Source organism: Pithys albifrons, chromosome 4 (genome assembly GCF_047495875.1).
Source record: "Pithys albifrons albifrons isolate INPA30051 chromosome 4, PitAlb_v1, whole genome shotgun sequence".
NCBI classification, from domain to species: domain Eukaryota; kingdom Metazoa; phylum Chordata; class Aves; order Passeriformes; family Thamnophilidae; genus Pithys; species Pithys albifrons.
Window position 1 is genome coordinate 31,271,448 of NC_092461.1, and position 12,665 is coordinate 31,284,112.

General features: G+C 39.6%; 1 protein-coding gene across 7 annotated transcripts in view; it reads left to right on the forward strand.

The window, feature by feature from the left end:
- Window positions 1-12,665, forward strand: part of TRAPPC9 (trafficking protein particle complex subunit 9) — a 464,855-nt gene that overhangs the window by 142,230 nt on the left and 309,960 nt on the right. For all 7 annotated transcript variants that reach the window (XM_071553785.1, XM_071553786.1, XM_071553784.1 and 4 more), the window contains one exon: window positions 6,903-7,045. In XM_071553785.1, the coding sequence (XP_071409886.1) occupies window positions 6,903-7,045 (143 nt within the window). The remainder of the gene's footprint in view (window positions 1-6,902; window positions 7,046-12,665) is intronic.

A 12,665-nucleotide genomic window follows, 5' to 3' on the forward strand; every position in this document is an offset into this window, starting at 1 on the left:
TGAGCTGGATAAACACTGGTGTGCTGCAAAAACTGCTGCTGGAAGGCAGTGAGTGAGCAGGGGGTCCTTGGGTGACAGTGCACCAGAGCAGCAGCACAACAGGCTCCCTTCTTGCTGAACTGAGTGTGTAAATCCACCTGGTTACCACACGTGCTAAAATGACACTTAATTTTGTGTTGAGCTGCTAAAGGAGCTTATCAGGAATGACAACGTGGACTTTGTTGGTGTTTGTGCATGAAAAGGTCTGACTTGCTGCAGAGGCACAATTTATTTTGTGCCTTAATCAGCTGGTGAGGATTTTATCGTGGCTTTTGTGGTTGCCATGTGTATTTTTAATGGAATACAGAGGAGAAGAATTAGCATGGAGAGTGTGTGCTGCAGTTCAGTCCTGGAGGATGGTTACATATGCACTACAAGATAATTACATATGCATTTCCTTTTTCTAATGCATGTCTCAGGGCTCTTGCTATCAATTACCACACTATTTGGTGCTCTAAGGACCAATATCTGTGGGGAGAGTCTTCTTTTCCTGTTTGGGGAAAATGAGGAATTCTGCCTTGATCAGCTGAGTGTTCCAGTGGGTTTAGATTTGTGTCATGATTGACATTCAGAGAAATCCATAAGTGCCTTCTGCCCTTTCTTGGTGGTTTAGTTTCTCCTTAAAAAACATAGAATTTATATTTTAGTTAAAAAAAAGAAGGAGAGTTGTAGCATTTATAAAAGCACAAGAAACCCGAAGGATATTTTGTTTATCAGAAAATCAGACAGTTTAACTGTAAATGAAAGGACTAATATTCTCCAGTGAGAGAGAGTGCAATGAATGGATTTATCTCTGCAAAGTTGTGTGGTTGGACTTGATCTTGGACGTCTTTTCCAACCTTAATCAATCTCTGATTCTATGATATCACCGCACACTCATTCCACCATTCATTTCTGTATGAAAAATCAGTTTATGGTAGAATTTATTTTTTTTATCAACCATGATGTAGTTTTCTGCAGGAAATAAAATTCAGATATGTGTGTTCATGTGTGCCACCTCTAATCTCTTCATTTCTTAACGTGGACCTTTCTTGGGCAGCCTGAGGTTGTGCCAGGCATTAAAGACTTCATTGAGGACTAGTTTATTTTCAGTTTTGGAATAATAGTGATCTGGAGTTAAACCTTGTGAGGTAGAGGCTTGATGCTGTCCTTAACACAACTGACATGCTACACTTCTCCTCCTAAATGTCTTTTCAATATCAGTATTTCAAGTAAACTAAGGTCCTAGTGGAAAGGAATGATGTGACCTCTTGCATGGAAGAAGCTTTGGAGATATCAACACCACCCAAGCCCTTAAGGACTGAGTTTTGCAGTAAGAGACTGGTCCAAAGACTCAATGCTAAGAATTGTGTGTGTCTCAGAAGCCATGGAGTGTGTTGTGAGAATGTTCAGATTTCAGTAGTGCTGTTCTTTCCTTAGGGAGTAATAAAGACATGATGCTACTGACATTTAGTTGGAGGATTTTTTCCCATTAGATTAGAGATTTTTGTCCTCCCAAAGAGAATTACAGAATTTGGAGCTAGTCGGCAGTTTCTCTGCTTTTCCTCTTTATTGGTGTGGGAGTATTTTCTTTCCCTTTTATCCTCCTGAGCACAAGTGGGCAGCAGAATGTTCAGCCCATGGGCATAAAGGAGGCACCTGTTGCCTCTCCCAACACTGCTGCTAAGTCTAATTTTTTTTACACAAATTGATTCTTTAAGCCTCATTTTCCTACAGACTTTACTGTTTGTCAGGTTACCTTGTGGATTCATGGGCTGGAGACTCAGTGATGGGAGGATGAAGCAAAAGTCCCAAGTATTTGTCTTTCATTAGACCATCATATATTAAAGCTCAAGGAAGTGTTAATCTCTATTAATTCTGATTATCAGATAAATGCACAGGCATGGGTGGGGCATTCCCAAGTGCCAGGAGTGAACTCTGAGATCAGCCCTAAATGCAGGCACAGTCTTTGTATTCACACATTACTCCAAGGGGTGAAGTTGATGTCTTTGAGTCCCATCTTCCCTGGTTTCAGCTACGGAGACATCTCCATTTCCTTCCCAATGCTCATGTTTTGGTCTTTCCCTTAAAAACCCCATCCAGCTTGTTCCATGCCCTGTATTCCTGTGGGAATTTTGTTGTTGGAGCAGTGCTTGGCTTCAAAAGTCCTTGGCTTCAAAAGTCCTTGTGCTTGGCTTCAAAAGGATCCTTTAGGATTTCACAGAATCACAGACTGTTCTGAGTTGGAAGGGACCCACCAGGATCATCAAGTCCAACCCTTAAGTCAGTGGCCCACACAGGGGATTGAACTCATGACCTTGGCTTAATTACAACCAAGATTTAACCAACTGATTTGCTCCAGTAATGCCCATTTGTGAGGGGCATCTCTGCTGTTGGCAGTAGGTTGGCATTGCCAGGGTGTCCTGCTGCTGAAGGAGTGTGGTTAACTGGAGACACTCTTCTTTTTACTGCCAGGGCATTTATTTGGTTACTCTTAGGCAGCTGAAATTCCTGTTCTACAACTTATTTACACAATACTTGGAGCTCTTTAAAGATTTTAGGCTTCCACACAGAGGAGAAATTGAGGAATAGGGTTTGTAGAGGCAGCTCCTCTTTTGGGAGGTGGAACTGATGAAGTGGTGCATTTTTATTTCTGTTTGTCCTCAGTGAATCTCACTGATTGTTCACCAGAGTCGAGTGTGGGAGTGGAGTGGTCAGGGAAGGAGGGGAAAGGAGGGAGACAGGAGTTCAGCAAAACTGGGTTTTGTGGTCAGTTCACAGGAAAACCCCACACTCAAACAAACCAGAAAACAAAAGGTATCAAGTGAACAAAGGGGCTAAACCCCATAAAGACTGACAGAACACTCATGAATGCTTGGAGAGGGTGCTGCTAATGGGACTTTGGATGAGAAGCAGGGCAGGATCCTGATGGGATTGGGGGATGAATTGTGTTTACGGTTTGGCAAGTCATATCTGTATATCTATATATATTTTTCCCCCAAAGGAAGGTACATTTGAATATTACACACCTAGAAATAAATTCATTTTCAAATTTCCAGCCCTAATCCCATGAGAAATGATACCCATTAGCAAAAATTGTCTTCTAGAATCTGCTCAGAAACTAAAATGGAAAGATTATATTCTGAATTTATATGGCTTTAATCTGGTTTTCATGCTGATTTTTTCCCCTTAGTTCTTAGTTTTGGGTGTTCTGTCTTAAGGAGGAGTCTGCAGGGGCACAGCCTGGTGTTTCTTTACTTTTATTGCAGTCAACATCTGCAGTTTCTTGGGAGCAAACTGCCTGTAGCTCAGTACTGACTTTTTGTCTTAAGTGCTGAGATCTACTTAGTGTCATTTTTACCACACTAAGGGAGTTTAGAAAAGACCTGAAAAGGCAATGTGATGTATGTGAGCCTGCCTTACAAAGTATGATTTCTTAGTTTAATTAAGGAAAACACCAATGCTAAATAGTTACAACATTAATGTTAGAGTTTGGCAAAAATTTGAGGCCAAAATCTTGCTTTGCTCTCTGAAACACAAAAAGCAGGATGTGTGTGTGGTGATGGGACACTGCAAGAACAAAAGCTTATAATAATAATAGAATCTTTTCATTCTTCCAGCAGCAAGATACACACAGGGATAAACTCAGTTATTGCCAGTGAAATTGCTTAGGAATAAAGAAACAAAGAACAAAGAACCAAATCTACCAAACAAAATGGATGATGTAAGAATTAAACTCAGGAGCTTCTGATCTGAACTGTTTCCAAGTTTGCAAAATTTGCAACCCCCAAACTTTAGATGTATAATAGTGGTTTTCAGCAGGGAGGAGGAAAGTATATGAGCACCTGTTGGTTGTTTGCTTATTTATGATATATCACTATAAATTTGAGTTTCCTGACTACTGATTCACAGATTGTGTACATTGTTCTCATTGTTGGTTGTTTCTTTGTTTATTATTTCTAATGTTGCTGTTCAACAGTTTTTTAAAGGCTATTTTTAAAAGAAAATGAGTTTTTTAAAGCTTTTCATATCTTGAAGGATGTTTTCTAAAAAAAAGGATAATTGTGAGAGTTACTAATTTGAAATTAAGCTAATGTTTAATGTTCTCCTGTGGAATGTTTATTTTCCTTTACCTAGAGGATACAATGGTTGAATCTCTGCAGGTGGATTCTCTTGTCATCCAGTTCTGGTTCCCTTAACAGACCATCGGTCCAAGACAACTTCTTGAGCTGAAACAGTGGGGTTTGCTGCATTGAACTTTGAACTCCTTTTCAGGGGCAATTAAAAATCAGTATGGAAAGGTGTTGCTGCTCAGAGTGACCCCTGAGGGACTGGCAGAAGGCATTGGTTGTTGTCAGTTAGTTGGGAAACTCTAATACCCAAAGCTTTGCTTTTTGTCAGTGGCATCGTGTTACTGAAACAACAGTTCTTTGATTTTGTTTTAATTTTATTATGGAAGTGAAAATGGGAAGGATTTCCACGAAAAACTAGAGAGAAAAACCACACCTGGTCCCAGCCCTATGCAGAAAATAGTGTGAGGACAAAGAGTGTGAGAAAGCAAAGCAGTAATTTGTTATAGTTTATCTGTAAAATATTTCTTGTGGGTGCTGTTGATGTCGGGGGCTGTTGGATAAGGGTCACCTTGGAAACACTTTTGTTCCCTTTTCTTCATTGATAGAAGGAAGGATCAATGAAATCATTAAAAATTGTGAAGCCAAAGCCATCATAAATAGTAAATAATGTGTTTATAGTTTTGCTTTTGAGTTTCCATAATGGAGCTCTGCTGAAAAACAAGACTCTCCCCCCAGTCCAAAGGTTTTCTGAATTGCAGATGGGATCAGTTATCAAGAGGCTCCTTCTCCTGCCTGCCATGGGAGTGCAGTGTTCTCCAACCCTCCTTCCCTTGCTTTTTATGGATCATCCACTGGCAGGATGGTGTTCAGAGTGGCCTCCTGCCACAGGGATGCACTTTGGAGAAACCTCTCAAATTCTGTTGGTGTTTGTAAAGACAAAGAGAAGCTGCAGCTCAGGCTGTGATTTGTGTAGGTTTGACAGGGAGGAAGGATACAACATTATTTAAATTGGGGGCTGGAGCATTTGGGCTGTTCTTCTCTGCAGGAGCTGTGGGAGAGAGTGGTAAATTATTTTAAATTGGATCTTTATAGGTTTATGAAGGTGTAGGAATAATTTTTCTATCACAGAGGTAGAAAATCAATCTTTCATATTGTGTGTGGAGTCCTTTCTGAAGTACATGTGCATAGGGGGCTTTAAAGGAGATTGAATTTGGTTCATATTGTATAAATCCTAAGCAATAAAACTCCCTCTAATCACCTCAAGGGTTCTGAAAAAATTATTTCTTTCAGTCCTGCTCCCTCTCTGCACCTCCATCTGCAGTGCTGATGTTTGATCTTTGTGTGTGCATGTTCATAGACCACTGCAAATGGTCGTGGCCAGAGAAAGGAAATGGGCTGGGGTGTTCTGCACTTCTCAGAGGTGCTCAACATCTCTGCTGTCCTCAGAAACACGTCCCCAGTCAGATCTTACATTTTTGGGTCAGAAGGGATGTCCTCCTGCTGTCTCAGTGCCATGTAAAAGTGTCAGGTCTCTGTACTTGTGGACCCTGGCTCTGATTTTTATTGAATGGTCCAGCTGGTTGGTTAGGATGAAGTGTGTTTTGAATTGGTTTGTGCTTTTTTATTTTTCCATTTAATAGTGATTAGCTCTCCTGACATAACATAAACTTGAGTTCATTAACTACAATTAGGGATTGACATAAACAGAGTAAAGGGGTATGTCCAGCATGCCCAGTGAAGGTTTTGATTTGTATTGTAAAGTGACTCTCATGAATTTTAATTAAACTAAATTAGGAATTGGATTTACCCACTTAAAAGACGGCTGGAAATAGCAGAACATGCAGCAAAATGTTAAATTTTGGATTTTGATATTCTTTGAATCACTGGATTGTGGTAATTTAAGGAATTGATTCTCTGTTTCTTTTCCTTGAGCCAGACTCAGAAACAGAATGGGTATCAAATAGAAATGTTCTTTTGTAAGTTTTAAAATCCTTAGATTGTTCCTTAGAGCTTATGGAAAAAAGGAACTGGTTCATAAATTTTTTGTAAATCTTCTGTTGAAATGGAGACTTCTTTTACTTGTCCGAGGATTGATGGCACCTGATAAATAGAATGGCTTTCCTGGAGAAGTTGTTGATGTGAGGTTTGGGTTGTTTTTGTTTGTTTGTTTGTTTTTTGCTTTTTGCTTAGTTTTAATATAAGGAATGTACTAAAAGCCAAAGAGGAGATTGGTGTTGTTTATAAATGTTTGTAAGGAAACATCTGTGCTTATAAACACAAGCTCCAGCATAGGATGTAGTGTCCAGTGTTGATCTGATCTCTGGGCTGATGGAGACGAGTGAAGGTTTGCAGGGACTTGTCGAGAGACCAGATGCTTTCAGCTTTGTATGATCTTTATCTGCCCCAAAACTTCGAAGGTTTTCCATTTGATTATGCAGGTAATGAAGTGGGGACTATTTTTCTAGAGTATGAAGTAGCATGGCATTTAATAAACCCTAAAGTCTTCTAAGCAAGAATAAGCTCTTCCTTTTTTCAGTGTTAAATGTGGTAGGGAGAGGAATTATATAAAGGGAACTCCACCTGACTTTGTGCTGTACTCTTTAGTTTTTACAAGGATTAGGCAAAAAAGCCTAATTTTTTTGTTTGCCTGAGCTGCAGCTCTTTGTTAGATTGTCTTTTTTCCAGAGATAATAGAACGGATGGGTTAGGAAAGCAAATCTGCAAATCACTTCTGTGGTCTAATTGAATTGAGCTTGTGAAATGCACAGTAGTCAAAAATAACTAACAAGTGCTTTGCTTTTATTTCTCCAGACTCTGGAAGCCATTTTGAATTTCAAGTACTCTGGTGGCCCAGGACACGTGGAAGGGTATTACAGGAACCTCTCCCTGGGCCTGCATGTGGAGGTGGAGCCGTCGGTGTTCTTCACCCGGGTCAGCACCCTGCCAGCAACCAGGTGAGCCTGGGCTCCCTCCTCACTGGGCACTCTTTGGCTCTGCTCTGTAAGGTGAAGGCCATGCTGGAAACTTCCAGTGGCATCAGCAACATGTAGCTAAAGAATTATGGGAACAAGTTTTCCAAGTTGCTCATTTAGGGGTGTGCTGGTTTAAAGGTAAACCAGCAGGAGAAATGAACCCAGCTCAGGAGAGATTATAAATCAGAGTTACAATGTAATAAAAATATTACAATAAATACAATGACACAAAGAGAAATTGGTTTTAACCCACAAAACCCAGTAGTATAACCCTGGGGCACAAACAGAATGGTGTTTGTTGGCCCCTGGGCTGAGCCCCACGTGATTCCCCTGAGTCCAAAATAAAGGAAGGGAAAACCTGGTGGTGCAGATGATGGTCACAGTCCTGTCGAGGTTCTGGTCCTCCTCTGGATCCGATGAGTGGTCCCTGAGGTCTTCAAACCCCAAGATTATTTACCCTCAGGTCCAGCTGGGAACACCCAGCACCTCCCCAGGGCTGGGAGTTCCACAATGGGGGATCTGACTGTGAGTCAGGGGGGATTTTGGAATCATTGATCGCCGATGAGCAGACATGACCCCTCAGGTGGGTGTGAAGGTGCCAATGACTCCCTGAAAGGGAGTTATCACAGCTCTTCTTTCCCAGCCAGCTCCCAGCCTGAGGGGTCTGGTGTGCCCTGGGCAGCTGCTGCAAATGGTCCATTGTTAACAGTTCATGGGAAATGACATAGAAAGTGTAGAATACACAGCTTTGGTCACACCCACACAGTGATAAACTGGTCCCACCTGCTGAACTAGGACAAGGAGTTTTGCCTCTTTTAATTGCAAACTGAGATGAAGGCAATCAATGTGCATTGGACGACTTCTGAGGTTCAGACATTTGTCCATGATGGTTTATTTTAGCAGGGTCAGGGTGTCTCCTTTGATTGTGAAATGTGATGACTTCTTTCTGCTCCTCATAGTGGTTGGGGCGTGTTGTGCATTACAGTTGTTGTTGTTGTGCAGAATCTTACCTAAAATTTGTGTGTAAATGATTGTGTCTGAGTGTGAGAAATAGGTGGTCATGTCTCTGGTTCTTGCTTTCTCTTTCAAGGCAGAGAAGTTTCACCTATCACAGTGAATTTTAAAAATCGTGGCAACACGTACTGGTGGTCAAATGCCTAAAATGCATCAGCCACTGAGTACAATCAATTTTAATAATTAGCAGGATTATTGTAAAAACCCCAAACCTCTGCTCATAGGGTGAGCAAGAATTTTGTTTGCTTTAAATTCTGAGATTATTTCAGTGCAATTATGTACTAAAAGTTTAATAATGATAGTTGAGAGTGAACTTAATTGATCCAAGAGATTCCCACTGGGCCTTTTCATGGTAGACTTCAGAGATCCAAAAATGGGCAAGAGGGGAATATCAGGGAGAATATTCAATTTTCAAAGGAAAGAAGTGAGTCACCAGTATCACACCATGGCAAAAATGTCCCAGGATGGATGGACAGCACAGAGCCTGCAAAAAAAGAAGGGTTTCTTTTTGTTTCTGTGAGCAGAAGTAAAGCCTCAAGGAAAGTTTGGGGCTTGAACATGAAGGAAAGTGGACAAGTTGGAGAAAGTCTGGAGCAGGAAAAGGGGTAAAATGTGACTTGTGCTAAAGCACATGTTTAAAGATACTCTTGGTCTTGTCAAAGGAAAGATGATGGACAAGGGACTGGGGTTTTGAATCATGGCACTGCCAGGAGGGATCAGATTCTGTTTTTCATGGCAGGTATTGAGCAAATAATGACCTTTGCAAATAGCAGAGGAGTTTTAGTTTAGGCAAAATAATGAAACACTGGAATAGTTTTTGTAAAAAATGTTTAAAAATGAGACAATGAAGATTTTTTTTTTTAATTGTCTCTAGTTTTTATAAAAATACCTAAACCCATATGGCTTTATTGGTAAGAAAGTCTGTGGAGCACTTTGCTGCTTGAAAGTGTAACACAACAGGCATGGGTTTATTATTTTAGGAACTGCTCTAGTAAAGCAAATTTAATGCTACCTGTAATGTCAGAACAGGGTATCTGGAACAGCTGTTGGCAAAATTCCAGGACCTTGATTAATGATGTCCAGAGTTTCATCCCTTCAATGGGACTTTCTTAGGCCTTTGTAAGGTTTTCCAGGTTCAATAAGTGATCTTTCTTTAACAACCTGAAGGTACCACAGCATCTGTTTTCAATGGTTTTCAAGAAGAGGCATTGTACAGGTGTGGTATCATATAAATAATTTTTTTTTTACTTTTATGTGCTCTGTTCAGAACTCAAATCTGATTTCCTTTTGATTTACAGCTGAGACTTCATTGCTTAAATTCGGTCTGAGGTTCTGGGCCATTTTTGTTTAGTCATTACAAGAAATTGTATTTTATAATTTACTTGAGCTGTCATTTCAGAATGAAAGTTACCATTGCTTTAAGTACCTGGATTAAATCTTTTCCCTTTCCTTTTCAGTTTTGTAGTTTTTATTTTACATTTTTACCTCCTCAAAAGTAAGAAACATTTGCTTGCTAGCTTGCCCTGAGACAGGGTAAAAGAGATAACAAGTTAATGTTGGAAGTTCTGTCCCCCAGTCCAGTAAAGGCTTGAAGGGCTTGTTTAAGCAGAGGTAAATCTGTATTAATAAAATTGTATTAATTGTCTTCTGGAATTGGCCATGCCATGTTAATTGACTGAGCCATCAGGACAAAAGTGTCTTAAAGAAGAGCCTACAAAGTTCAGAAATTCTGGTCTTGCTTATCACAAAGTTGCTGAGATAGTGAATTTGTAGATGAATCAACCCTGAGTGCAACAGGGCTGCTGCCTTCACTTGGGGGAAAGGTGGGAAGATAAGTAAGAATATTCTTATCTGTAAATTCTACAAATTCAAGGTGGTGAACAAGGCAACTTTTAAATTTTTTTTGAGGCAGAAAACTTTCCTTCCTATCTTAAACCCACCATCCAGCTGAGCAGACACCAGCTGCAGATCTCTTATGGTGTAGGCCAAGGCTCAGACTGTTCTTGTGTTTGAGTCAGAGCAAAGAAAGAGGAGTTGGAGCAGGTCTGACACTGTTAAATTCAAAGTGTCAGTTCATCCAGCTGTGGGTTCAAGTTAATTTTCCTTTGTACCATTAATGGATATCATTAATTGAAATGCTTTGGTCTTGTCAAGAAGTCACCAGTTCATGACAGAGTCTGCAGCATCTGAGGCTTTTCATGGTTTTGTATTTAAAGTTAAGATCCATTTTTTCCAGCTTGGTTTCACTGAGGGTTTGGAGACAGAGCAAGAACAGCCTTGGCTGTGGTGAGGGTGCTCAGGAGATCCTCACTTTGGTGGGTAGAACTTTGAGGCTTTCTGAAATCAGACACAATTTTCAGAATTTCCATTCTGGCTTACAAATGTTCCCATCTTTCTGCTGTTCATCCTGGTCAGCAGGTCAGCTCTGGGGCAGAAATCCTGATCATCAAACATCTACAGATCATGCAAGGGAAGGAGTAAACAGCACATTTCTTGGCCTCTGCTCTAACAGATCTTTTCATTATGTGATAAAAAAATTCTGTAGCATTTTCAAAACCCTCCTTGGTTTTATACAGCCAGGTTTTTAAATTAAGTGTTCACATTTGCTACATTCAGAATGAGAATCAACTACCTGTCTCCAGTCTGCTCTTCTCAGTATTTCAGTGTTAAAATGTCATAGAGCTTTGAAGGGTGGAGAAAAAGCTCTTGTTTGGGTGTTTGAAGAGCAATCTGTTTAGTTTGGAGGAAGACTAAGATATGACCTGTTTAAAGTGATCAGATGCTTCTACGTGGAGAAAACAATTAAATTTAGTGTTTGGTTAATGGAAAACAGTAATAGTAAAGGCCAGTCAAAATGGGAGCCAGGCAAATTCAGCTAAACAATACAAATGATAAAGCTTTTGTTTTGTGCAATGAAACTGATAAATTAATAGAAAAATCTGTCCAGCAATGGATTTAATAAATATACTTTAATGTTGTTAGGACTGGATGTCATTCTAAAATATATTCCTTATTTATACGCACATAATTTTTTTCAATATGGATTCTACTGAGTGGTAACTCCTGACACAAGTTCCATCCAGTAGTTAAATCATCCTGGTAACCTCAACCTTCCCCGTGGGGTAACATTGCAGGGGGTTCATGGGAGAGCAGCAAAAAGCAGCTTAGAGATTGAGAGAATTGATGTTTGAGATCAAAATGTTAAATATGTATGGTTTGGCACATGAAGATGTGAGAACATAAATCTGCAAATATTTATAGATGTGCTGGGAATATTTAGCATAATTGAAAAGGATTGCAACTGGGAGAAGTCAGATGAGGACACTTCTTGGAATATGTGAAAAGACCTTTTGCCAGGAAGATGGATAATTTGACTTCATAATCTAAAGTTGGTCTTGAAAACTTCCTTTTTAGATAGTTTAATAAAAATTGAATTAGAGAGACCCTACTGAAGACACAAGAGCACAAAGAAAGATGCTCTGGAACCATTTAAGAAATACAGCACAATTCTGGTTTTCACCTGTTCAACCTGTGGAGTTTTGTGTCACTTGTAAAAGAAAATCTTGGACGTGACATTTATGGAAGACTTTTCAAAAGCAAAAATCATGCACAAATAGGGAAGAGCATCAAAATGGGAAATATTTGGATGCTGTGATTTTTTTAGAATTCTTCCTTTTAGGCTCTGTTTGTTTAAACCAGCCTTATTTCCTTGTCTTGATAGGTGGAAAGAAGAGTAAAACCCTTTCAAGAACTTTTGTTCCTTATGCTGTTGTCTGTGTAAGCTCCAATACAGCTTTAATTTGTCTTCGTTTAATATGGAATTTGAACATAATGCAATAATTTGAATATCACTCTGTTCAGAAAAAAAACGTTGTGTTTGTGGTGTTTGCTTTATTCTTCTGCATAACTTTATATTTCATTTCATAGGGAAATACATGATATAATTTTTATGATCCCTTTAACTGAGTGGGTGAGATGAGCTGATGGGAAGGTGGATATGCGGGAAATAAGAATTTTGTGGTGCAGTTGTGTATTTTTGTCCTGCATCTTCCAGAATAAGCCATGAGGAGTAGATTATTCAGGTTTTGCAGGAATAGAAAACTCTGTACTAATTCATATTTTTTCTCTGAAATGCTGCTGAGCCTGTAAGTTTATGGAATCAAATTAGATGGTTTAATGTGGTGTATAAGACCATGGTAAAGCACAAAACCAACCCCCCAAACACAAACTGCCTTATTTTAGGTGTGTTCAACCCAAACTTCAAAAATGTGCCCCCCTCCCCCCAACTCAGTATTTACAGTGAGTTACTGAGTGGTGGTGGATGGTCTGGAAAAGGGAGGAAAAATTGTGTGTATGTGTATGGTCCTTCCCAGTTCCAGAAATCTGTGGCTTATGACTGGTATTTCTCAGCCAAAAAGGTCAGTAGGCCATGATGGTGTATAATTTAATCAACTTCAGATCCATTTATTATTTTGAGTGTTTTAAGGTGTTTTTTTTTAAGCTTCCCCACTTTGAATAAAAGCCTTATTTATGTAGTGTTGAGCTCAGCACTAATGCCTAAGATTTACTCAATTGCCTTAATATCCTT